The sequence below is a fragment of the Ambystoma mexicanum genome, chromosome 10 (genome assembly GCF_040938575.1).
Source record: "Ambystoma mexicanum isolate Mex_15411 chromosome 10, UKY_AmexF1_1, whole genome shotgun sequence".
Taxonomy (NCBI): Eukaryota; Metazoa; Chordata; class Amphibia; order Caudata; family Ambystomatidae; genus Ambystoma; species Ambystoma mexicanum.
Window position 1 is genome coordinate 1,486,712,988 of NC_090932.1, and position 26,665 is coordinate 1,486,739,652.

Below are 26,665 nucleotides of genomic sequence, written 5' to 3' on the forward strand. Positions count from 1 at the left end.
ACAATGGAGGATGCCACAAGTTCTAGAAAATGGTCTGTGGATAAGACGGCTGGGTTCCAGTAGATGTTGATAAGCAAGCCTTTGGAAACTCCTTCAAGGCGAGTGTCTTGCAGGCAAATTATTTGTAGAAATGGGCAGGGGCTTTTGAATGAAACTATCGTAAAGCCAGACCCGTTTCTCACAAAAGTAACTAGGCCCGCCGAAGGTCATCCTCTCTCGCCCCCATATGCTGGGGTGAATCGAGTAGTGAATCCATCGAGAGAAGGAGGCTCCTGGAGCCATGTTTCCTGTAGACATAGAATATCCAGTCCTCCTTCATTTATATACTTATCTCTGGAAAGAGGGGCCGAACCTCTAGTGTTCCAGAAGGTGACCTTTTGCAGAGAGCTTTGTGACTAGTCTTTAGGTTGAATAGCTGGACTGTCAGTCATCGCAGGACCTATTTTTTGGGCTGCGGCTTTACCAGATGTATTATTTAGCTTAAACACTCATAAGAATCTAAGGTCATGGATGTCATTTTCAAGGTGTCTTTTGAGCCTCTAGATGACAGAACAGATGGACCAACCAACAAGTCTTTGGCCTCAGGGCGGGGGAAGCATTTTGATAAAGTTCCAGCTTAGAAGATCATCCTCGCTCTTTATTGATGTTGCGCAAAGGTTTGGTGGGAAGATGGACCCCCGTCCATACTAATGTCTATTGCAAACCAGAGGTTGCCAGTGGATGGTAGCCTCAACAGTCAAACCACATCGGGAGAATCATATGTGCCATCTCGAGGTGAAGCTTTCACTCTTTGTGAGCGATGATGCAATATAACGCTGTGCGTTGAGTGTTCATTAGGGAAGTCGACAATTAAGATATCCTCCGTTTTGAGGAATCCTATCAAAGGAACATAGTGCAAAAGACTCATTACATTTGCTTGATTCATGATCAGGCCATCAGGCCATCTCGTGCCGGTAGAAGATGTTCCAGTACTACCTTTGATGATGAGAGATCCGGGTGTCTATGAGGATGATCGTCCCGCTGTGTTCCTCTATTAGAGGGGGGACAATTTCTGTTTGGATTTAGGTATGAAGCCATGTTCTTTTCCTGTTAACTAGCCTATTTTGGCATTAGATGATCTTGTGAAGAAGTGTCTGGTAGTGTAGCCTTTTGGGTGACAACGTTTTGCCATTTTACATATATAGTTTGAAAGGGAGGCATAGAACGCCAGGCTCTGTGATTGAGATGTACGTCTTTCAGAGGACTTCTTTGAGTTACGGTGCGCCACCTTAGGAACTTATCACTAACTGCGTTAAAGACGAAATTGATGAAATTGTCCCTAGACCAAGAGGGAGAGGGAGCTGAAAGCACTTCTTCAGCGGCATCAGGCTCAGAATGGCAATACGTAGGGCAATTTAAACATGCCTCTAAAGTATCATTGAGCTTTGCGGGTGAGCGAGGACCTCTCGGTTCCGAGGAGTCTGGGTGAAGATTGGACTTATAATTCTTAAGCCAGATGCGTTTCATTGCCGATTTTTTAATGCTTTGGCAGCGCTCTGGGTTGAAAAATCCAGCTTTTCACCCCAGACATCTTGGGTGTTCTGGATTTAATTTCGGTCTGGAATTTCGGTTTCTTCACTTGTGGCTGAGCTCCATCTTTTTCTTTTTCTAGTTTCCTCTTCTTCGTGTGACCAAAAATGGAGAAGGAGTTTGGGCCTCCGAATTTCGTAGCTTTAGGCAGAGAGATACGAGGAGGCAGAGACACTGTTGGCAGGTAGCAAGGTTGCTTATTGTCAGTAAGGTCAATCACAGGCCCAGTCTTAGGTTTATAGATTTTAGCTGGAATAGGAGCCAGAGGAGTTTCCTCAGAGGTAGTCTCTGGTGGCATGAAAGAAACCTCTCTGCCCGCTTTCTGAGAAGAATTCTCAATATGGGATACAACAGTAGGTGAGGAATTCATAGATTCACTTACTGGAAAAGTAACATCAGTCATGTTAATAGGAGCTGACTTACTATTGTGTACCATTGTTCTTTGGTGTAGAAGGTCCAACAATGCATTTAGCAGATATTTAGTGTCATTTCTTTCGAGCTCTACGGCATCTTGGATCTCTGTATCCTGTTGGAGCATACCATTTCTTGCTCTACTTTAGTTTGCAACAAGGTTATAAAAGATTGAATGAATATCATTTTCGAATGCATAAGAGCGAGGAGAGTGGATTGATCTTTGTTAGTCATTCATCGTTTCATAAAACTTGACGAAAGGCAACAAGGAGGTTGCCACAGCAGCTGTTACTTTATCAGAAAAGGTGTTGTAGGCTGGAATAGGTTCCTCACTCGCAGCTTGTGTCAAGCTAAACAGGGAGGGAGGAGGCACAGTAGAAGTTGATGGAGAATATGGCTCATCCATAGGTAGTGGAATAGAAGCGGTCTCTGTTGCATAGGCAATGAGACTCCATTGAGTTTTAAGGTTAGAGCAATCTCTGGTTGGATGCTGCTGTTGGTTTCATCCCTCACCTCATCTGATTTCATGAATGAGGGTATGACGGGTTGGTGCAATACCCATGACAGACACTAGATGGCGTGCCTGTTCTCATCCGAGGAATCGGGACAGTCTGCATCCGGCTCAACTCGGGTTCCACATTTGCATAATCGGGCACAGAAGTGGAGCATGCTGTTTCCCTCCACCCCCCTGAGCCTATGGCCGTCTGCCACGTCAGCTCCTGCAGGACATGCAGCGGGAGACGCCATCCGAGGCTGGCTCCCCCGGTCCCGATCCTCTCCAGGCGACAGAACCGATGATAGAACTGATGAAACCACCAACATCAAGGAAGGGAGGGCTGGAATGGCGTTGCTCCCTATCAGTAAGTGAACCATCAGGAAGACCGTAGGGTTGTCTATCTTCATCATTGAGCATCTCTTTCCTCGTGGAATGTGGAGAATGTAAAGTACAGGCTTCGTTCTGGAGGAGCTCATCGTCTGTTAGGTCAAGTCTATGTGTTTCAGTTGCAGAAAGCAACAACGCCTCGAGGACGTTACTTGAATCAATGTTAATGACAGAGAGAGCAGAACAGTGGGAACTCGTGGATTCAAACGAGTCTGTAGATTTGGAGAAGTGTTTTCCTTTCAGAACAGCAACTAGTCCTGCACATTCAGTTCCCCTGGAGGCGTCCTGCAGCCAGGACCTAGTGTCTTTTTGCTGTTGCACTGCACTGTTGCCCTTCCCTTTAGATCCATGTTTGTCCTGAGGCAGTGTCAAGGGTGAGTGGGCTTTGGTGGGTTTGCTAGACAGGGGGGACGCTTTAAGCACAATACTCGCAGAGCTCATCTGTGATTTGGCTGCAGTCAGGTCCTGGGCATCGGAAAAACCTACTTGAAACAATAATTCACTCACTGCTCCACATGCAACAAAAATAACACTCTAGCACACTCTGCGTCGCTCCGCGAAGTGACTGGGTTCTTGTAGTGGAGCACAGGAAGCAGGGGTGGTGAGAGCAGGTACTGTAGGCAGCAAGGCAGCAATGGAGGTTAGAAACAAACCTCCCAACACAAACAACACTCCAGCACACCCCATGTAGCTCCGCAAAGTGACTGGGCTCTTGTAGTTGAGCACAGGAAGCAGCGGTGGTGAGAGCAGGTACTGCAGGCATCAATGGAAGTTAGGAATAGACCTCACTACACAAACAACACTCCAGCACACTCTGTGTCGCTCCGCGAAGTGACTGGGTTCTTGTAGTTGAGCACTGGAGCATAGGAAGCAGGGATGGTGAGAGAAGGTACTGCAAGTAGCAATGGAAGTTAGGAACAGACCTCACTACACAAACAACACTCCAGCACACTCTGTGTCGCTCAGCAAAGTGACTGGGTTCTTGTAGTTGAGCACTGGAGCATAGGAAGCAGGGATGGTGAGAGAAGGTACTGCAGGTAGCAATGGAAGTTAGGAACAGACCTCACTACACAAACAACACTCCAGCACACTCTGTGTCGCTCGGCGAAGTGACTGGGTTCTTGTAGTTGAGCACTGGAGCATAGGAAGCAGGGATGGTGAGAGAAGGTACTGCAGGTAGCAATGGAAGTTAGGAACAGACCTCACTACACAAACAACACTCCAGCACACTCTGTGTCGCTCCGCAAAGTGACTGGGTTCTTGTAGTTGAGCACTGGAGCATAGGAAGCAGGGATGGTGAGAGAAGGTACTGCAGGTAGCAAGGCAGCAATGGAGATTAGGAACAGACCTCCCAACGCAAACACTCCAGCACACTCCCAGTCACGATGGGTGTCTCAGCCCATCAGCAATCCTTTTTGGGAAGATCAGCACTTGTGCGAGCATCAGCAGCCTTGGCAGCTTTCATGGCGCCTGTGCTGTGCTGAGTGCAGTGCAGAGCTTCTGTAATGCTAGCTAAATAAATGGGATTATGAACACATGCACAAATGTGATCTCAAATGCATTACTTACGAATTAGTTATCAAAGTTGCAATTATGAATAGTGCAAGTGTCCGCTCAATTAATGCTTTGTATTTTAAAAATCAATTTTTTAATCATTGTGTCCAATCCTTTCAGATCTTGTCAGCAACAGCTTCCTGCTACTGGTGTGCCCATAACACGACAAAGAATTGATAATATAAGAGTGCTTTTCGATGAGTATGTGAAAAGCAGGACCCTTCAGAACTGGAAATTCTGGATTGTATCCTTTTGTGTAGTTTTCACAACATGCATTGTGTAAAATGTAGGTCTTAAGCATTTTTCTTATGTTTGTTGCATTTGTTTTAATTTTCATTTCCTGGTTACGACACACAATAGTACTTACATTTCACAAATCATATGTGGTAGTTATATTATTTGACTAGAAAAATACAATTCTTGTATCTGAGATGCATACAAATAAAATGGATGTACAAAGATTCTATATCAGAATGGCACACCGTTTATTTTAAATCCACTGCTAACTATATCCGAAACTTAACCAAAGCATCACATACAGAATAGAAAAATATATTTTTTATATTTGAATAAGTAAACATATCAAACAGTATTTATGAAAAATTAATTCTGATGCTAATTTTTACTCACATGAGGATACATGAGAATATATGTACATAAATGTGTAAATCATTTCTTTTTTTGTATTGATATAGCTGATTAAATCAACTTTTCAATATTACATTACACAATTTAAAACTTTCTTAAGAAAGTAATAGATAACATAGTTTACAATTAACATAGTTCAAAAGTAGACATTTAGATTCACAGTTTTACAATCATATTGTAGATACCATAGCTACCTTTTTTAAATAACATAAATTAGACAAAAAACAATTCGGCAACAATAAGTAGGTGATAAGGAATACAGGTTCACAGTTGTTCATCTTAATTATTTTTTTTTTTAGATGGGCATTAAGTGTCATGGACTTTCAAAGTCAAATTTCTCAAATAAGCTCATATAGTCAGGGATCATATCAAGACAATTGCAATGAGAGGTGAGCTAAGAGCAGCAATTATGTTAACTAACCTCGTTCATCTGAATATTGTTCCATCTGTCTTCAACTCCTAATGTACTTATCATAAATAGCAGAAACCACAGTGCAATTGAGAAATTAACAATTCACTTCTACCTGTCTTCAAACCAATCATTTGTAGAAAACATTATAATGCAGTAATGAAAACAGCAGTACAGTTCTACCTGCCTTCAAGTCATGAAAATGAACATGATATGAACACATGAATATAAGGAAACTCAACCAGCATTATCAAAAAGTAATTCAGAGCTATTGGTCTAATAATAGTGCGTTTAGAAAATTCACTGTTGCAATTCGAATGCTGGTACATGAGGTGGAGAAAATAAAATGCCAGCGGACATCTACATCAAGGGCTCAGAGATATTGAAGATGTTTGGTAAAGTATTTTTCTCTATTTGATGACTGAGCGGGGCAATGCAAGATGATGTGTCTCAAGGTTTCTCTTTCTTTGTCATTTTTACAAAAGCGATAAAAGTTAATTTCTTAGGTGATCGGTTAGCGTTTTAAGCAATTTTACACTCTGAAATTTCAAAAGATCGCTGACATAAAATCCTCACCTGAACATACATCGAACAACTGAATATAAAATGATATCATCAACACCAGGTTCCAATTGCAGTACAGGGTACTCAAAGTAAATGCAGCACTTGGATTAAATTACAAACCCTCAGTATTTTCCGCAAGGCTATCTGGGGCCGGGGGCCACTCTATCTTCAACGCTTCCTCACTAAATACTCCCCTTCTAGACTCCTGCGTTCCTCTGGCACCAACCCCTACGTGTGAAGCGGTTTGCTAAACAGAGAGCTGGTGGTCAGTCACTTTCCTCACGGGGTTCCCTCCTTTGGAACAGCCTCCCTCTTCCTCTGCGTCTTGAGCAGGACCTGCTTAAGTTCCAGAAAAGCCTCAAGACCTTTCTCCTTACCTCTTCCTTCTGCTTCTCTCTTCCCTGATAATCATACAGTAGTGTGACTGATGTGCAGGGCCCTTACGTATTCTCGGGGCCCTGACCCTCCCACATCTCTCATCCCAGCCACTGTCTACTTATTGCGCTTACTTGTCTCACCCTCCTCACAGTAGGCTGCACTTATCTTCTTCTCTTCTTAGCACTTCACCCGAGCACTTCTCCATAAGCCACACAGCACCTATCCCTTACCCTCCCCCCTGCTCTTGCACGTTCGGAACACTCACAAGGCATAGTAGGGTTGTCTTCCCTGCTTGTTGGTCTCACTTTATTGTTTGCACTATTGTTAGGCAGAATCCTGTGCAGTTCCCTTGGGGAACACTGCAAAAAGATTAAGACTACAGGAGTAAGCAGTAAACCCAATTGGTATCAGTCTGCACCACCCAGATTTACCTGGTAGCTGTGGCTGAGCAGTCAGACCTCTCTCAAAAAGAGTAGGGCAGTATATAGAGTATACACAATAGGGCCAAAAGCACAGTAGAGCAAACAAACACTGACCAAAGCTTTGTATAAAAAGTATATAATTATTTATTTAAAACACACTTTAGGCAATATACTAGCACTCTAAATCAAAAGCAAGTTAAAACACAGTCAGGTAAAGTATACACACCTCCCTTAATAACTATTAGACAAGTCAGAATTAAAACACCACGATTTGTTAAACAGAGTTGAGCGCATAACCTGATGGCACTCCAATAGTTCAGTTAAAGGGAGAGAAAAAGGCAGAGCATAGAAATAAAACAGGTGAGTTCTCAGCAAGGGAATACAGGCAGTATAGACTGTAGAGCCAAAGTTCATAGGCCAGGCCCACTTAAAAGGGAGCAAAGCGGAATGTGCCCAGGATCACACGGTTTAAAAATGCACTAAATGTCTTTGCAGAATGTTCAAAAGAGGTTGGGGCAATTCAAGAAGGTAAAGTTAGGAGGTCTGGGGCCAACCCAGTTGGCAAGCCAAGGATTTAAGGGTCACCTTGGGCAAACCGAAGAAAGGGAGGCCAGGCAAGACACAGTACCTTAAACAGAGAGGAAGCTCCAGCGGTGGCAGTTGTTCCTGGCAGTGGTTGCAGTTCGTTGTTTCGACCAGGGGAAGAGAGGATCTCGTTGAGGAGGAAACATAGAGTCGTTGCACTGCACAGGGATGAAACCAGCTGCGGAGTTTGTCAATAAAAGGAGCGTTCCTTTTATTCGCGGTCAAAGTGGTGAAGCTTGGCTATCCGGCCGCCGGGGTGCTTGGCACAGGCGATTCGACCAAGAGATGTCTTTGGAAGGCAAAAAGGGTGAACTGGTTGGTCCCACCAGCTCAGAGGAAGAAGACTCGTCCAGCAGAAGATCTTCTCTTGTCGTCGGGAAAGTGGTTAGGTAGTTGCAGCAGGGCTTCACCGGTGGTGTCGTCGTTGCAGATGGCTCAGCTTCTTCCCTCTTAGGATTCTTAAGTCCTGTGGCGACCTTTGAAGTTCCAGTCCCAAAGGCCCTGCTTTTATGCAGAAAAAACCCCATTCATCAGCCTAGCTGTCAATCACACATGCTAAGTGGTGAGCCGGGCGGCTCACCACTGGGCCAATCCGAGTAGAGTGCAACTTGGGTTGCCGAGGCAACGCAGTCCAGGGTGCCAATTTCCCCCCGCCACCCCTACTTTGGAACCCAGACAGAGTGGCACCATTTGGAGGGCTTCTGTGGAGAAGCCCGCCAAAATAGTGGAACAAACGGCTCGACCTTGGTCAGAGTTACAGAGACGGACACAAAGGCCATTTTAGAAAAGAGTTCTGGCAAAAAGACCCAACCGGGGATTTAAAATTAAATAAACCGGCGGTATCTTTAACATTGCACCAAAAAGTGGTGCGTTTAAAATCAATGGGAAAATCACATAGAGAATATTCCGGTGGAATATTTTGCGTGGTAACCATTGCCACCAGCCAGAAACTCGGCAAGGGGGACTGGACAGTGCCCCCTTGAAAACAGACCCAGGGGCAATATAATTAACCCCTTCCAGTACTTCCACAATATGATGGTTTGTACTAGTTCTGTTCACAATTTAGGACTAGTAAAGTCAATGGTGACTTTACATGCCCTGGGAGACAGTAGTCAGTCCCAGGGTATGGAGTCTATGTTTGGGGGTCACTATGACACCCCTGTGTTACTGCACTGAGGGTGCTGTGTAACACACACATAAAAAATAGATGTTCCCCTATGGAGTAGAAAGAAAACCCCATAGCCCATAAGCACACACAGAGTCAAAGACACTCAAAACATGCCCAAGAATAGGAGGAAAAGAGTCTCACTCTTAGCAGGAGAAAAAAAACAAACCCCAAAAATCCAGAAAAGCTGCTGGGGGACTCACTAGGTTTGGGAAATTAGCCTTGTGGGTGCTTTGAAACAGTTTTGCCAATTGTATAAAGCGCCTTACAAATGACCAATAAATAAATAACAAATGACCAATAAATAAACTTAATACTCCAACGTCCTGTCCCCTTTCCTCCATACTTATGGGACATCTCTCCATCCTGTGGGACGGGACCGGAGCACTTTTGTAAAAAGCATCCAAAATGTTTTTTCAAAAATTTGTCCCTCCTCTCTTTCCTGCGCGGGGCCCGGCATGCGGCCGTAACCCCGCCCACCTTGGCTCCAGCCTGCGCATCGCCCATCAGTCCTTTTCTCTGCCCGATCGGGGCCGGACGCACTTGCATCCTCAGAAGATTTCTTCCCGTTTTCCCTCTCTGGCTCTCGCTACCGTTCGTTTACTAGTCTGTCTTTTAAACGAGATTTTCCAGACTGTTCATCGTGTCACCGTCGCTTCGACTCCTGTTTTTACTGTGACTCCTTTTCGGTCCGGGCTCTTCAACGTCGGTTGGAGCGGTGGGAGGAGGTGTTCGGACGGACTCCTCCTTCGCGTTTTCAGGCGTTCATTGACGAGAAGAAAAAACGCCTGGTAAATTCTTTGATTTTCAGAGCACCCTGGCCGGGGGATACCTTCCTGGGTTCCTCTCGAGCCGGGAGGGGTGCTGATCGCTCTGTTACCAGGGTTCGCCCTGAGGTGCCTGTCGGGCCTAATAATTCTACCGGAGTTTTCTCTGAGGGTCTCCGTAAGTGGCCTGTGATCACCGGAGTACACTCCGAGGCCCTCCTGTGGGGGCTGTGTGTAGACCCAGTTCTACTGAGTCGTGGAGTACCGGAGCTTGCTCTGAGGCCGTTCTTTCGGCTTCCCTCAAAAACAAAACGGGGGTACGCCCCAAGGTCTTGGCTGGGCTTGAGGTTACCGAACGCATGTTCGAGGCCCGTGCCGATAAGGCTTCTCCCGGGCCTAGGTCCGAGGTCCCTCGTACAGAGGCTAAGGCTACCAACAGTTCTGAGGGGCCGGGCAAGGCCCTGTCGGTGACAGCGCATTGTTCCCGCTCTTGTGGTGATACCAGATCTGTTGAGGGAGCAAAGAAGAAAGTTTCTTCTTTTACCGGCAGTGCCGAGGCTCTTCCTTCGAAGGCTCAGTTGGCGGTTGGTATGTCGCAGAAACATTCCAGGCCTCGTAGTACCGGCTCTGCCGAGGTTCCTTACGTTAAGGCTAAAATTAAGACCCCTGATCCATCGACGGGGACCCCTGCCTCACTTCCTCACGTGCCGCAGTTCCCCTCAGATGAGGACAAAATGGCGCCCGTTCCCGCCACGACCACGGCGGCCATTTTAGGTACTATCCCTACAACTATGCCATCGGCCCCTGGTGTAGGGTTCGGTCCTTCGGGTGAACCTAAGGTCCCTTGTGTGCATCCTTACCGGCCGGTTTATGATTGGAATGCCCGGATGCCTCTTCCGCACAATGTTTCGTTGCCCGCGGGGGCGGCTCCCTTGATTTATGTGGATACATCGGCAGAGGGGCCTGTGTGGCACCCTTCCCCGTTGCATCCCTGGATTTGTCCACCTCATGAGAGGCCTCCTGAGGTTCCAAAACATTCTCCTGAGGATGCTTTTTTCGGTAAATTTCAAGCGCTTATGTGCACCGACCCCATGAGGGAATATTTCAAGGGGCTTTTCAAGGAGATCTGTCCACCCGCGCCTCCTGCTCCACCCGTCCCGTCGGTGGTTCCGCCGGCGCCTCCCTTGCCCGTGGTGCCTCCCCCTGTGCTTCCGCCTGTGCCACCATTGTCCCCATTGGACAAGGCAGTGCCTGACTCGGCTCAGCAAGAGCCGGACCTGTCAGATGACCCTGAAGGCGATCAGGACAACGAGGACCTGCCCCGCTCTACCAGAGCTTTCCATGACCGGGTACTGGACATGATGAGCTTCTTAGATGTTCCGGTGCCCGAGGCACCTGCCCCGCAGGAGGGTGTGCTTTCTGGGGCGTTCACCTTGTCTCCTTTGGAGCGTACCGGCCTGTTCTTGCATTAGGACGTTCTGGCCGAGGTCCGAAGAGTTTGGAAAAAGCCACACTCGGGACTTTTTGTAAATAAAAAGATTGACGCGAGGTACAGGCTACATTCCTCAGAAGAAGTGGCCTTGTCGTCTTGTCCGCCTCCCTCCTCCACAGTGGTGGCTGCGGCCACGTTGCAATCCAGACCTGCAGCTTCCTCCTCTGCGACGACGACTCAGGTCTTGGGAAAGGAGGACAAGCTCCTGGGCTCCCTAGGGAGGAAAATCTTTGCCAATTCGGCCTTGCAGCTCAGGCAGGCCAATGCAGAATTGATTTTGTCGGGAGCTAACATGCGGATGTGGAGAGGTCTGTCGGAGTTTGAGGAGCATATTCCGGTCGAGAAGCTGGAGGATTTCAGAGGAGGCCTTTCCGATGCTAGGGTCTTGGGCCAGGATCTCCTGGAGGCTGCGGCTCATCACCTAGACACCTCGGCTCTGGGTCTGATGCTAGGGGTTGATACCTCGCGGCAAGCATGGCTGCATGCCACTAAGTTCTCGGAGGAGGTGCAAGACAAGGTTCTGGACCTTCCATTTGATGGTAAGGAGCTTTTTCACTCTTCTACCGATGTAGAGCTCACCAATACCAAAGGCAGCACTCAGACGGCCAAATCATTGTCTGTTCTGGTTAAGCCTCCCTTCAAGACTCAAAGGCTGTTGTCGCAAGGTCGACCTTCCTCTGGTTTTAGGGGCTTCCTCAACCGCAAAAATCGCAGAGTGGATACTCCTGCGGGGAATAACCACCGTAGACAACAGCGTACACAGTATTTCTCCTGCTCCTCAGCCTCCTCATCAGGTTCAGGTGGCACCGCCACCGATAAACCTGCCAAATGAGGTTTTTCCGCGCTCGCACGAGACCCCGATGGGAGGACGCATTGCGTCTCATTGGGAGGCGTGGCAGACCATCACAGAAGACAGATGGGTCTTGTCAGTCGCTCGAGCGGGCTTCCGCTTACCTTTACCCCCTACCCCACCCCTCAACCCTCCTTTTCAGCTGTCGGGCTCACCCTCCCTCAAGGCCGAGGTTCAGAAACTTCTGCTCCTCAGAGCTGTGGAACCCATTCCCCTTGGGGAGCGAGGGGAGGGCTTCTACTCCCGGCTGTTTACGGTGCCCAAACCCAACCAGGCTGGCCTGCGCACCATCCTAGACCTTTCCCAGTTCAATCTTTCCTTACCCCAAGAGAAATTCAAGATGATCACGCCCGGCCAGATTCGCTCTTCGTTGCAGGCGGGCGATTGGCTCAGCGTGGTGTATCTTCAGGATGCGTACATGCATATCCTGATTTGGAACCCACACAGGAGATACCTCTGTTTCTCTTTGGGAGAGGAGCACTTCCAGTTTCAGGTGTTTCCTTTTGGCCTCAGTTCGGCGCTGCGTGTCTTCACGAAGATGATGTCGGTGATTGCGGCCCATCTTCGTCTCCAGGGTATCCATGTGTATCCCTATTTGGAAGACTGGCTCCTACGCAGCCCTTGCCCCTTGGGCAGCAGCGGGCAACCTCCAGTCTCTCCTTCAGCTCCTGTTCCATCTTGGGCTGTCGGTTAACTGGCGGAAATCCTCCAGGACGGTCTCACAGGCCCTGACTTTCCTGGGTTTTCGTTGGAACACGATAGACTGCAGGGTGTATCTGACCAGGGACAGAATGGCGGATCTGTTGGCCACGTGTCAGATGTTTACGCAGTCGGAGAGCATGTCGGCCTGGTGGTTCCAGAGGCTTCTGGGCCTTATGGCCTCGTGTGTACTGGCTCTTCCTCTTGCTCGTCTCAAAATGAGACAGACCCAGATGGCTCTTAGGAGTTCCTGGCGTCAGGCTGTGGACCCGGATTCCAAACGGATAATGATTCCGGATTCCATGAGAGTGGACCTGGACTGCTGGTCATCTCTCGGCAACCTGTCAGTGGGCATGGGGTTCCAGGACCCAGCCCCCATGGTGACGATCACGACAGACTCCTCCCTTTTCGGGTGGGGTGCGACGTTAGATCTTCTTCAGGTCTCGGACCTCTGGTCACCTCAGGACAAGCTCCTGCACATAAATCAATTGGAGCTTCTGGCGATTTTTCTGGCGCTCAAGGCGTTCAGACCTCTCATTGTCAACAAGGTGGTCCGCATAAGAACGGACAATGCAGTGTCGATGTACTACATAAACAAGCAAGGGGGAACAAAGTCTCCCCCTCTTGTGGATCTGTCCATTCAGATTTGGGAGTGGGTCGTGCTTCATGGGGTTTGGCTGCTTGCAGTGCACAACCCGGGCCGGCTGAATGTCACTGCGGATGCCCTCAGCCGGCGGACAGTGGTCAGCTACGAGTGGGAGTTGAAGGCAGAGATCCTCTCATGGATTTTCTTGCGTTGGGGCACACAGGAGGTGGACCTCTTTGCCACGGCGGTAAACAAGAAGCTTCCTCAGTACGCCTCCAGAGGGGGGCTGGGAGCCTCCTCTCTGGGGGACGCACTCGAGATCCCATGGCACAACATGAGAGCTTACGCCTTCCCGTCTCTTCCTCTGGTTCCTCAAGCAATTTGGAAGTTTAAGAGTTCTGTCAACTGTTCTCTTCTACTGATAGCTCCGTGGTGGCCGGCCAGGTTTTGGTTCTCAGAACTTCAACACCTGTCGGTGTGTCCACCGATCAGGTTACCAGTAACTCCCGATCTTCTTCACCAAGGGGAACAGCAGATGTGGCACCCCTCCCCACAATCGCTCAACTTGGCGGCATGGTGCCTGAGTTCACAGCTCTAGAGCCTTTGGGGTTGTTTGCGGATAACATGCGCATTATCCAGCCAGCAAGGAAACCCTCGACCAGATCCCAATACAAGAGTAAATGGCTCAGGTTCTGTCATTGGTGTTTGGAGAAAGAATTGGTCCCGAGGGTGGCGACGATTGACATGGTGCTGTCCTTTGTCTCCTCCCTAGCAAAGTCAGGGGTTCATGTCTTGTCCTGCAGGACTTATCTCTCTGCGATTTCCGCCTACCTCTCTACAGACCGGTGTTCCTATTCGTTAACTAACCCGGTGGTGAAGAGACATTTTGCTGGTTTGACATGCCTCTACGCTCCGGTTCGTAGTGTGCACCCGCCTTGGGACCTAAATGTAGTCCTGACGGCGCTGTGCCATAAACCCTTTGAGCCAATGGCTACGGTTGACCTCAAGTACGTGTCCTGGAAAGTGTCCTTTCTGGTCGCCGTTACGTCAGCGAGGAGAGTGAGTGAGTGAGCTCCAGGCATTGTCGGTGGAGCATCCTTTCTTGGTCTTTCACAGGGACAAGGTAGTCCTTCGGACAAACCCAGCTTTCCTACCAAAGGTAGTGACCGAATTCCATCTGAATCAGTCGATTTCCCTTCCGGTCTTTTTTCCGAACCCTGCCTCGGACCCAAAAGGGTTCTAGACTGCCTGGATGTCCGAAGAGCTCTTAAGTTCTACCTGGACAGGACTTCCGAGCTTTGGAGCTCTTCCCAACTGTTTGTGACCTTCGGTAAACCCCAGGGCAGGCCGGCCTCTAAGGCATCCATTTCAAGATGGATTGCTGCCTGTATCACGGAATCTTTCACCGTCCAAAAGCTGAAACCTCCTAAGGGTATCCATGCACATCAGGTGCGAGGCAAGGCAGCTGCGGTTGCTTTTCAGAAGTATGTTCCCTGGGAGTCCCTCGCTAGAGCGGCTACTTGGGCCTCCCCATCTGCTTTCTGTAAGCATTACCACCTCGATATGAGCTCTAGGACTGACGCTCAGTTCGGCCAGGCTGTGCTGAAGAACCTGTTTCAGTTAGGGTTATTTCCATCCACCCATAATTCCTTTAAGGAGTGCTTGGGAATCTCCCGTAATTATGGAGGAAAGGGGACGGGACGTAGGAGTATTACCAGGTTACTCACCGTAGTGACCACCTTACTCCTAGTCCATAGTCTCCTTTCCTCCATATGCCCGCCGCCGTCCCATCTAATAAGGTTCCTCTGTTATTGCTAATGGGTCTTGGACCCTGCGATAGAAAAGGACTGAAGGGCGATGCGCGGCGCGGACCAAGGTGGGCGGGGTTACGGCCGCGTGTCGGGCCCCGCGCAGGAAAGAGAGGAGGGACAAATTTTTGAAAAAAATTTTTGGATGCTTTTTACAAAAGTGTTTCGGTCCCGTCCCACAGGACGGAGAGATGTCCCATAAGTATGGAGGAAAGGGGACTATGGACTAGGAGTAAGGTGGTCCCTACGGTGAGTAACCTGGTAATTATGGATTACGCAATGTGACAAATCTAGGGAATTTGTTCCTTCTCCACAAGGGGGAGCCACTAGCTTTGGGATTAGGGAGGTGAGCCCACTAGGCTTGACACCCGCTAAGGGACAGGGAAAGTGGGAATCCTGCTGTGCACAACTCCCCCTTAAAGGATAAGGAATCGCCAACCCAGGTTTTTACTCCTCCTGCCTCAATTACAGAATCACATTTGTTTGTTGCCTATATGTGGGTTGATCAAGGCAATGATGTGCAAGGCCCTTTTGAAATGGCTGGTGTGGTTTCTGACCCATTAAGAATCCCAGAGTTACATTAACCGGGGAATCCACAGGCTATCCAATCTCTGCTCAGCCTGAATGATAAAGAGGCCAGATGAGCTACAACAAAGAGAGAAACTCCTGCAGAGTCAGGGTGAAGGTCGTCCCTCAGAGCGAGCTGCACGTAATGGACATCCTGTGGAAACAGTGCTAGAGGATATGTTCTCCTGTTAAGCGGAGACACAAGGCCTGTTAAGCGGAGACACAAGGCCGCTCGATGCAGGAGGCATGCTACTCTGCTGATCCGCAAAGCCGGTGGAATACTGTTCTCTCCAACGCGGCGTAGAGCAGGAGAAACTCAGCAAGTAGAGAAGCCCCGACCACACCAGATGTGGGAAACTGGTCCCTGCTGTTCCTGCCAGCGATAAACTGTCGAATACCGGCATCTCTGCCGAGCTGATGCAGAAAACCAAGCAGGAGTTCATCTAGAGAGGGGGTTGTTAAGGAAAAGTAAACAATCCTTGAAACCATCAAGTACATCACAGGACAGGACCCTTAGAAAAAGAATGGCTGCTCACTCTGTAGCATGGTCAGGAACCATTTTGATGACAACCGATGCGACATAGGCGATATCTTCCCTGCAAGCTTTGCCAAGGCTGGATGTTGTCCCAGATGTGCTCCCACTCACAGGATCTAGGTGGTCTTTGGTATCTTGTGTCCATTGGCCATCAATGAGCACCACAATGTGGTCCATTGCAAACCCGCCACCAACTCAACCACTCAGCGATGTGCACTTTCTCATGTTTGACGAATGAGCCTTCCAAAGACAACTGCCCTGTACTCTAAGTGTCTTGCCTCCCAGAAGTGTTTTCTGAAAACTATATTTTTTTCAATCTATCTGCTAAACTTGTCCACAATGTTTTTCCAGCATGGCACCATTCAAGCAGTTTGAAACAAGTACAGTGGGCAGCACCAGTAAGCATCTTCCAAATTGAGAATGTCCTTTGAAGAGAAATAGTCGGCAGTGTACGGTTTTACACCACTTTCAGGTGAAAAGACATTCAAAACTGCAGCCTGGACATTACAATCACCTAAACCAGCAAAATGCAGTCCTTTGTGTGCGGCAAGGGGCAAATCCTCCTGATGACTAAAAGATGTTAATATGCAAAAAAAAACAAAGCCAGAACCAGTGTTACCCTGAGGAAGGCAGTGGAAGCTGAGAGGCCCCCGAGTCCTGTCCCAATTGCCTTGTGCCAGTCTGTTTCTATACAGTCTACAAGTGTTGACACCATGTCCTTACAACAAATGCTCACCAGATTTTTCTGTTTGTTTCAGAGCCAAAAGGGTTACCCTGAGTGAGGAGTCACAGCAGAAGAGAGCAAGACTTCTGTCAGCACCATCTACGCTCCGAGGTTTTACAAGAGGCCGAGACACGCATTGGAAACAGCAACCCTCTGCGCTTCCATACTACCAACGCCCTGCTCTGGGGGAGAGAGCACCGGCAGGACAAGCCGTATGCAGCAACCAGCAGAGTCACACAATGCTCCCCTGTGCCAGCAGAGAGACACCACCTCCAGCGACCTGCACCCTAGACCACCAGGGACTAAAACTGGGGATACAAACACCACCAAAAATGCAGCTTACCTTTGGGACAGAAAAAACCTAGTTACTAAACATCCTTTTGGGCAGTCATTGTTCCAGGCCAGACCTGCGTGGACAAAGTGGCCATGGCTTAGCCCTCTATTTGTAATCTTGGCGGCATGTAATGCATCCCAGGTGGGAAAGATGGGGCCAGATTGGCAAGCAACAGAGAAACAACCCAGAAGGAGGATAGGATAGAAAAGAGGCCCACAGGAACCAGGAAGTATGGGTTGTTCAGATAAGATCTGATGAAGTGGAGGTGGTGGAACAGGTGGGACAATAGACCAGCAGGAATAAACAAGGGGCAGCAGATAGGAGAGGTGATTTCTGGAGAACGTGAGTTATTGGTTAGTGAGTACAAGTGGTACTGCAGTGAGAGTGTGCACACTAGTGTCGTGAGTCATTTAAGGATTGATAGTGTAAGGAGTGACTGTGAACTATATGGTACTGAGTGAAACCAGGGTGTCTTGTAGAGTGTAGGAGAGAGTAGTATTGTGTAGGAGGGAGTAGTAGTGTCAGAGGTAGCAGTAGTAATTAGGAGGGAGTAGTAAGATCAGAGAGGTGTGTTGACATCAAAGGGTGAAGGTGACTCCCAAAAGCAGTGAGACATCAAAGGTACAAGAGAGGAGAGGCAGGTGGAGTCAAGGGAGGAGAATAGGAGAAAGGGCAAGAGAGGGGGAGGTGAGAGTGAGCATGATAGACAAATGCTGAATCCAATAGGCTGACTGTACGAGACACCTCCCCTATCCCTATAAAACACTAACAACTGGATAGAGTAGGGACAGTTGGGATGTTCCTGATGGGCTTTAGCTAGAGAAGGAAATCTTTCTTAGGCCATCATCCCTAGTATAAGATCGACCCCTGCTGTTCAATTCTATCTTCTGTATCTACTAACCTGGTGTCAAGGGTGCCGGGTGTGTAGACCAGAGGAGAAGAGAAGTAGACGAGAGAGAGGAGCAGCCCTAGCACCCGCACAAATATTAATACAAACCCCTGAACCATCTGAGAGTTGGAGTGATTCTTTTGGTCTCTGTGGCACAGGTCAACACCAGCTGTCCTGCATGATTCACAGAACATCCTCTGAGAGACTTTGCAGATTGATCAGCATTTGGGTATCATGAACATAGAGCCGACACTTGAGACTGAAGCCCTCCTCCACCCTTTGGTGCAAGGGAAACATGTTGATAAAAGGGGAAAAGAGCAGAGACCTGCAGAATGCCAAAGGGGCAGGGTGATTAGTTAAGATTTAGTTGTCTAGCTGCACTCAGTGGTCTTTTCTCTTAAAAAAAGAGTAAATCCATGCTAAAATAGCACCCTTGATTTCGAGGTTGTTTTCCAGCCGTTGGATCTGGACCTGATGGTCTACATTTTTTTAAAGCTGCTGATAAATCTAATAATCTTAATGCAGCAGGGCTTCCCCTATCTGGCAAATTGAGCTCTTTCTTCACACATCAGTAGGACAGTTTCATTGCTCTTTATCGAGCAAAACTAAGACTAAAAGTCCTATAAAGGTCTCCCTTTTTTTATAGATAATTAGCTAATTGGTAAGAGGCCCACCGCTCTAGGATTTGGCCCTCAAACAACGTAATAATTACTATCATTATTATAAGCGTGTTTTTTTAGCACAAACCTAGCTTTGAGCAGCAACGGAGCACTTAACAATCACGAGAAGGGGTGAGTCTGATGGTCACAGGGAAGGGGTTGTAGAGTCCTGGGGCGTAGATGGAAAAAGCCTGTCTTCTGGTCCTTTTCCTTCCTACAGCGGCGGAATTAAAGTCTGCATATGTCCTTTCTGCTGGTGAATCATAGGCCTTCAGTGAAGTAGCTTGGGGAAATGCTTGTAGATGATGCAGCAGGATTTGAAGATGATACCGGGGTACAATGGGAGCCAGTGCAGTCTGATGAGGGTTGGAGTGATGTGGTCGAATTTGCAGAGCCCTTTGATGATTCATGCTGCAACATGAAGGACACATATCAGGGGTGCTAGAGTAATCACTGGGAGGCCTTCCAAAAAGTTACCTGATAATGTGGTTGTAAGTTTCATACATTAACAGTGAGGAATGCATCACTGAAGTCAGTTGCATTACCACGAGCAGCAGATTTTATATGAAAAGGTTTGTGTTGAGCACGTCACAGAACTTCAGTCCTGAATCAATGTTGCATCCAGTGTTTGCACATACTCCCACCACCTCTTGATTTTGGAGTTAAAGTGATTGCCTGCCAGGGTTTTGCATCGTGCGCATCTTCATTTATCTACTCTGAATGTAGACATTAATGAGGCCTTGGTATTCCTTAACAAGGAAACCGTGTAAGCAAAAATGGCTTCACTATCATTTTGGGGTTTTAGAGAGAAAAAAACAACTGCATATCATGTTCGTTGGATGCTTCGGATTGTTCTAAAGCCTTTTTAGTGGCTATGGATGCAAATGAAAATACAAACTAAGATTTTTCTTAAAAAGATGCTTTGACGGAGTCTTCAATTCATCTAGCAATAAGGAAGCCTCATCTTATATGGGATTCAAATATGGTTCACAAACTGTTTTGAGCTTATGACCACTGAAAATCTTAGTCTTGCTGCGAACAAGACCGTTTTCTTGATGACCAGTAAATCGGCAGGAACAATACATTAATTGCATGATTTTTTGCATACGGAACCTGCTACATTTAAACACTTATCCTTCCTTTCTTCTTAAATCTGTTACTGATGTCCACATTAATCAGGCAATTGTTTGCCTACTTTTTGTAAATCCGACTAGCAAGCATCAGGATGTGGAACACATGAGACATACAGAAAAAAACTTTGATACCTTTATTTTGATGGAGGCCATCATAGTCCCGATGAGGGGGTAGCTGTTCCGCTGTATAAACGGTATTCCTCTGAGAGACAAAGCGAAACAGACTGGGTTACATCCCCAATCATTGACAGCCGGGCAAGCATGGCTTGACAGGGTGATGCTTTTTTTGCCGATCCTAGGAGAAAGTTCTCGGTACAGAAACCAGAGGAAAATCAGATCGCTTTGGTCTTCTAATCGATCCATGGATTATGCATACATGGCCAAGTGTCTCCCAATATAACCCCGAAGTCGGGCGTCTATTAGGTCGAAGTGTAGGGTCTCTTGGTGTCCATGTGACGTATTGATGTCCAGATCATGTGTCTGCTTGACTACTTGTATTTGTATTGATTTGGTATTTATATAGCGCTTTAATCCAAAGCGCTTAATATAGCAAAAATATAAAAACGGTACAAAAGTGAACAAATGAAGATTGACATTGGGTGCCCGGAATCAGCCCTGCTGAATCAGATATTGTTTCAGTGATTTGCAAAATGAAGAATAAGAGGTGATCGAACGTCGAGCAAGGAAGAAGATTCCAGTGCAGGGGGGGCTAGGTGAGCAAGTGTGCGAACGCGTGATTGAGCGCAGGGAGGGGCTGAAACTATACGACGAAACAGAGTGAGTGCAAAGTGAGCGTAAAAGGAGACCAGTGAGGAAAGGTAGTCAGGAGTAAAACCATATAGTTATTTAAATACCAAAGAAAATTTAATTTAAACTGTGCATGGAAGGGGAACCAGCCCAGAGTGAGAAGAGCCGATGATATTGATTCACGCTGACTCAAACGAAAAGTACCCAAATAGCAGCATTGAAAACAGATTTTAGAGAGACAAGTCAAGAAGTAGGAAGACCAGTGAGTGCAGTGGAGCAATAGAAGAGACGAGAACAAATTGGAGAAGATATGAGTAGTTTAGTTGCGCCAATAGTTAGAAAAGAGCAAACTTTTTAAATATTAAATAGATGATAGCGGCACGCTGTACCAGTCTACGGTATCGGGTAAGAAAATCGTGGCAAAAATGTCGCCAGTAAAGAAAAATGCTGTGGTTTGACCCAGTAAAAGTGTACCCAATTATACCATTTAAGGGGAGCTGGGGGTGTCCCCCCTCGCCTTAAATGGTATAATGGGTCTGGGGGTTGCAGGGTGTCTCCCGCATCCTTTACATGATTGTGGCGGTAAAACCACAGCACTTTTGCCGCAATATTTTGTATACATGGCCATTTTTGCCACGATTTTAAGACATGGAACCCGGTCTACCGACTACCGGGCCAGAAGACAGCATAGAGCCATCGACTGTCTGTACGGCCTTGAGGTTGGACTTTTGTCAGACAGGAAGCCCTTGTGATTTGGCAAACAGCATATCCATATAGTTGTCTGTGGCCCCTGAATCCACCATGGCAGTGGTTGTAACAGGTTCTTGGCCATGAAACGTAAGCACCACCTCTAAATAGGTATGTGAACCCCTGCTACAAGAGTCAGATCAATCACATTCCTAAGGCCCTTTCTAGGAACAAGACCGGGCGTTTCCCGACTTCTAAGCTGGTAGTTTAGGACAAGAGTGTGCGTAATGTCCTAATGCACCACATTACAAGCATAGATTTGCAGTCCACCTATGTTCCCGTTCCTCCGGTGTTAGGGATCCCAGGACTGTGCCTTGCATGGGTGCTGGCTCACTACCTGTCTTAGGAACAGTATCAGGAGGCTGCAACTCAGGGTGTCTGGATTCACCCCACCGTTCAGCCATACGGGAGTCTACCTATAACACCAGATCCTGGACCTCAGGGAAAGTGTTGGGGATTGCAGGGACTTGTGCTAGGGCGTCTTTTATCTCATCCGAGAGACCCCGATAGAACACTGCCATTTTCTTATTATCGGGCCATGTGGTTTCAGCCACTAGTTGGTTGAATCTAGCCCCATAAGTCAGTAAGCTGCTTTTTCCTCATTTCAGATTTAGGTACTCGAGTCCTTTGCTTGAGCTTTGTGGTATTTGTAGAATACTCTGCTCATGGCCTTCAGTAGCGTGTCAAAGTCGTATAAAGCAGGGTTGTTAGCTTATAATAGCGGATTATCCCAGGCAGCTGCCGTTCCCACCTCAGATGGGAAAGAACAAACTCTGCTTTGGTTGTGGCATCTGAAAAAGCAGTTGGTTGACACAAAAAGTGCAATTTGTACTAATTGATAAACCACCTATACTTCCTGGGTTTCTCCATGGAACCTCTCAGGAGGAGCCAAAGGCAACGGACTAGACAGTACCACTAAAACAGGGGCAGCAGGAGGTGCTCTTTACTGGGCTGGTACCGGAGCTGGCAGCCGGATGGGAGCTGCCACAACCCAGCCAAATGAATCATCAGCGGGGAGAGGGTATAACATGCTGTGCAAGGCATAGATTCGCTGATGCAGGTGGGCATGAGCTGAGACCATATTTGTGCATAAATCAGCAATATTAAAGCCGTAACTGGGTCCGCCCAGGTCTCCATGTGGGGAATGAAGGCTTCTCAATTAGTCGGGCCTCACTAGCGCCACAACAACCAACCCCAGATTGGCGCTCCATTAAGGAGGACCTTTAACCCAACCCTTCTGTCTACTGGAAATGAAAACAACCCAGGGAAGGGGATCAAGTGAATATGAAACCAACCAGCGCTTCCTGCTTCCTCCACCTGAGTGGCAGAGAAAGTTCCAGGAAGCCTAAGAAAAATGCAGCTGAACCATGCTCCCTTCGGGAATCCAATCTGGAGACCAAAGGAGAGCAGACTATTCCTGGGCGACTGACGACAACAGGTATACAGGACAATTCAAGAGACAATCCTAGCATGGTAGTTGCATGATCGATACACAATAGTTCAGGCAACAGGGTTCCAGATATTGGGAAAATTCTAAAACAATCCAGTAGGCAAAATCCAGATCGGTACACAATAGTTCAAGCTATGGTCATAAAAGGGAAAAAACATACAAGAAAGCTACTTGCGAGGAAAACCAGAGATAATCCATTGAGAAGCACAACTGCTTGACTTTGTGCGCTTTTTATTGCATTGTGGTCTGTGCCGAGTTCACGTTTCTTCACATGATGGCGTCATGCGTATGTGACGACACGTCCCTCTGTTGCTGCAGTGTGTGTCGTGCGCACCTTCCAGTTACTGGTTCTGACACAACTAATTAATTCTTAGTCCTTCAGCCCCTACAGTCATAAAATACATACTTTATCCTTTGAACTTCATCCTTGCCATAAAATGGTTGCACTTGTAGGTCGATAAAATTGGACTGATCTAAAAGTAGCTGGAGTGGAGAGGAGCAGACGATCCTGGCAGTGCACCGGTCTTCCATTATTGGGTTCCTCTCTCATTTCACCCTCTTGAGTGACTGATCTATCATGAATCATGGAAGCTCACACATTCGTTTTCAAATGTATGTTGAAAATCATCTGATACATCTCAGGCTGGCTCAAGAATCTGGGCACATGCTCCACATTGCAAACTGCCCCAATCTGGAGCGGATGCAGACCAGTTGGCTCTGTCTCTGCCTTTACGGTTAAAAAACAGAAATCCTACTCTTTAGCACAGTGGACCTAGTACCCTTTCCCTTACATTGGCTGGTTCTCTAGAATCCCCTAGTGTTCAAGCGTAGAAAGCTTGCAACTTGCATGTACTGTTAAACTCGGATCTCTGTCTAACTTGAATCTTACCAAGGGTTACTGTCAATTCCCCTGGCTCCTGATGATACTGAGAATGGCCATATCTCACCCCAGAAGAACACTTCCAATTCACTTAGCATCACTTTCCAAGGACTGATGACTCCCTTTTCCAAGCTCATCAGGAGTTCACGGGACGTACAATGATGATGTATTGATCCACTGTAAAACCTGGGTGGACCATATAAAGCATCTCTATATGGTAACTCAGACCCTCAGTAGACCCATCTTAACCACTAACAGCAAGGCGCAACCTGACTCATTCCACGGTCAGTAGTTTTGGGTAGGACTGGAACAACCCAAAACGAGCAAAGTTGAAGCTGTCCAGAAAATGCCACTGCCTACTACCAAGAAAGGACAGAAGGCATCTCTAGAACTTGTGAAGTATTATGGTGTTTCATCCAAAAATATGAAAATATCGCCAGGCACCTTACAGTCTGATTTTAAGCCACCTAACCTGGCAACATCAGTAGGATCAGCCCGGATGCAAAATATTTTAACAATATAATTGTCTCTTATGCCATCAGCCCCTTCTCTAAACGCCAGATTTTACACAATGTTTATTCTTCAAGCCTCTTGCAAGTAGGGTTGGGGGCTGTCTTATTAGGACAGAGAGAAGGTAGCAAAAACGAATTGTATTCATTTGTAAGAAGCTCTTTCCCTGAGAACAAAATGAAGCTACAATGGAGTTTGAATGTTTAGCCATCAAATGTGCCATTGAAGCCTTAAAATATCATTTTACTTGCCAAAAGTTCTGATTAATTATCAAAAATGTTCCCTTAACTTGGCAGGCCAGACATAAGAGTACAAATGTGTTTATTTGTATTCAGTGCATAAATGAACTTTTACAAAATCAATAAAATATAAATTCATACTTTTATGTTGACAGAACAACATGTAACAAATATACACTAAAATTGAAAGCAAAAAGCTTATTACATGCAAGTATTAATACATCACCCACGTTCTATAACAGCGCATATTTTACAATTTTCACATTATTTCATTGATCATCATTTTTTAAAAATAAAATCGTATAAACAATTAAAACACAACATTCTTCTTCAATATTATAAAAGATTATATTATTCCCATCAGCACCACCGTTCTGTGTATTGGTTTATTTGCCATTAGGAGTGTCAAGGTACTTTTTCACCCAGCACCATGCTCTGTACAGGGCAATATGTATCGACCCACATTTTGTGTTTAAATAATAGATCCAAAATTCTTGGGTTTTTATTGACTGTCAAGTGGCCCAGTAGGGATCTAGGTCACCTGGTCTAAGCACCACCCACCTTCTTAGCCCTGCCTCTTCCTTCCTGCTCTTAACTCTTAGATCAAGGGCGTCTCTCGCCTGGGTGTCCAAAGTGAAGGGCAGTCAAAGAAAAGGGCAATTCCTGTTTGGACTTGTTCGGACCGCAGGTAAGCATGCACCAACATGTGTTTACACCCTCTGTCCCCACAGGTCATCCCATCCTCTCTGGTCCCCCCGTGTTGTTCCCTTGTGTCCCCCCCACCTCTTCCCACACACAGGAGTCTGTCCTGCTACATTCTGGTTTCACCATCACTGTCTTGTGGCCAATGCTGGATTTTACTTTTATGGACTTCATTGATTCACGGTGCGTTACCTTTTCTCAACTCTCATGCTGGACTTCCTTTGCATCTTGTACGCATGGTGACCCTGAATCATGCTGTTCCCATCTTCATCTTGTATCCTGGCTTGCAACATCATTTGTTACTACTGGCTTCTGCTGTTGTATTCGCTCTCCCCTCTTGCTTCTCCACTCTTTTTGACTGCTTACTCTCTGTTCTTTCCTCCCCTCTCCCTTTTCCTATCTCCTCCCCTTACTTTCTTCTACACACTTACTCTATAAGAATTGTTCCTGGACCTAGTATGATAGCAACCTCATCTGTTGCTCCCCCATCCCCTTAGTGTTCCCCCACCTCCTCCCTCCAGCACTATCTGAAACGTTGTCAGGCCTAGTACGATAGTCGCTTGTTTTGTTCCTCCCCTCCCTTTCTACGCCCCTCTCCCTCACCTTTTGTTTTTCTCCGGGTCTAGCAGAAATGTCGTCAGGCCTAGTACGGTAGTCGCCAGTCTGTTTCCATTTCCTTCCCACTCTTCCCCTCCCTTCCTTATCTATGTCTTAGCTCTTGCAGTATCCGAAATGTCGTCAGGCAGAGTACAATAGTTAATTTCACATCCTTGCTGTTCATGGCCTGTAAAAATGTCATTGTATTTTCCCTTGTTCCCTCCCTTGCCTTGAAGCGCTTTCGAAACACATTGTGTATAGGCGTTATATAAATAAACTAACATATATCAAAAATATGACCCAACTTGGAGCACTCCGTAAGATGTCTGGCCGTTTTCATACATCCCAGAGTCTCACAAACTCTACAGATTCTACCTTCTTTCCGGATTTTCCATTCTGCACCTCAAATGGTCCTCACAGGGAGCTGATTGCCGTTGGTGGCGGCGTGGGAGAGCCCGAAGACGGCTGCCGGATACAACGCCACAGCCACGAATATAAGTAGGGACAGCAGCGGGTGACACCCCCGTCCTGTGGACCCCGGTTGCAGGGGCGAGATCGGCAAAATCTGCCCCCAATGTCAATACTGAACAGGGCGTTTGAATCTGTACGCGGCGTCCGCATCTGCCGTGCCCTGGAGGAGCAGACCGAACCTGCCTGCAGGGACACGTCTGGCCGGGAGCGCATTGCCGTTGGCGCCCACATGGGAGAACCTGAAGACGGCGGCTGGATACAATGCCACAGCCACGAATATAAGTAGGGACAGCAGCGGGTGACACCCCCGTCCTGTGTACCCCGGGTGCAGGGGCGAGATCGGCGATCCTGTGTGCCTCGGTGGTTGCCACAGAAGACGGGGGCCCAGAGAGGGGGGCAACCATTGAGAAGACAAGCACCCGACATTCTGTGTGCATCAAATCCCTTGGTGTTCTGTGCTCACCCCCCCCCCCCCCCGATCTCCGGCAGAGCACCTCGGCACGAGGTAACCATAGCCTGAGAAGCGGGCTGGGAAGAGACGCAGACGGCTCAAGGGCAGCGGTAGACCCAAGGGCTGCTGGCTCATGTGCAGCTGGGGCACGAAAAGTACACAATCTGCTTGGGCCCGGATTAAGGACCGTTAAGAGCCGTGGTGGCCTACCGGGACTGGCAGAGGGGAATTTCCCCCCAT

General features: G+C 47.5%; 1 protein-coding gene across 1 annotated transcript in view; it reads left to right on the forward strand.

Annotated features, from left to right (window-relative positions):
- The window catches only part of MLXIP (MLX interacting protein), a 1,610,055-nt gene that overhangs the window by 1,475,295 nt on the left and 108,095 nt on the right, over positions 1 to 26,665 (forward strand). Inside the window, exon 15 of the mRNA XM_069619595.1 lies at positions 4,538 to 4,661. Within this exon, the coding sequence (XP_069475696.1) occupies positions 4,538 to 4,661 (124 nt within the window). The remainder of the gene's footprint in view (positions 1 to 4,537; positions 4,662 to 26,665) is intronic.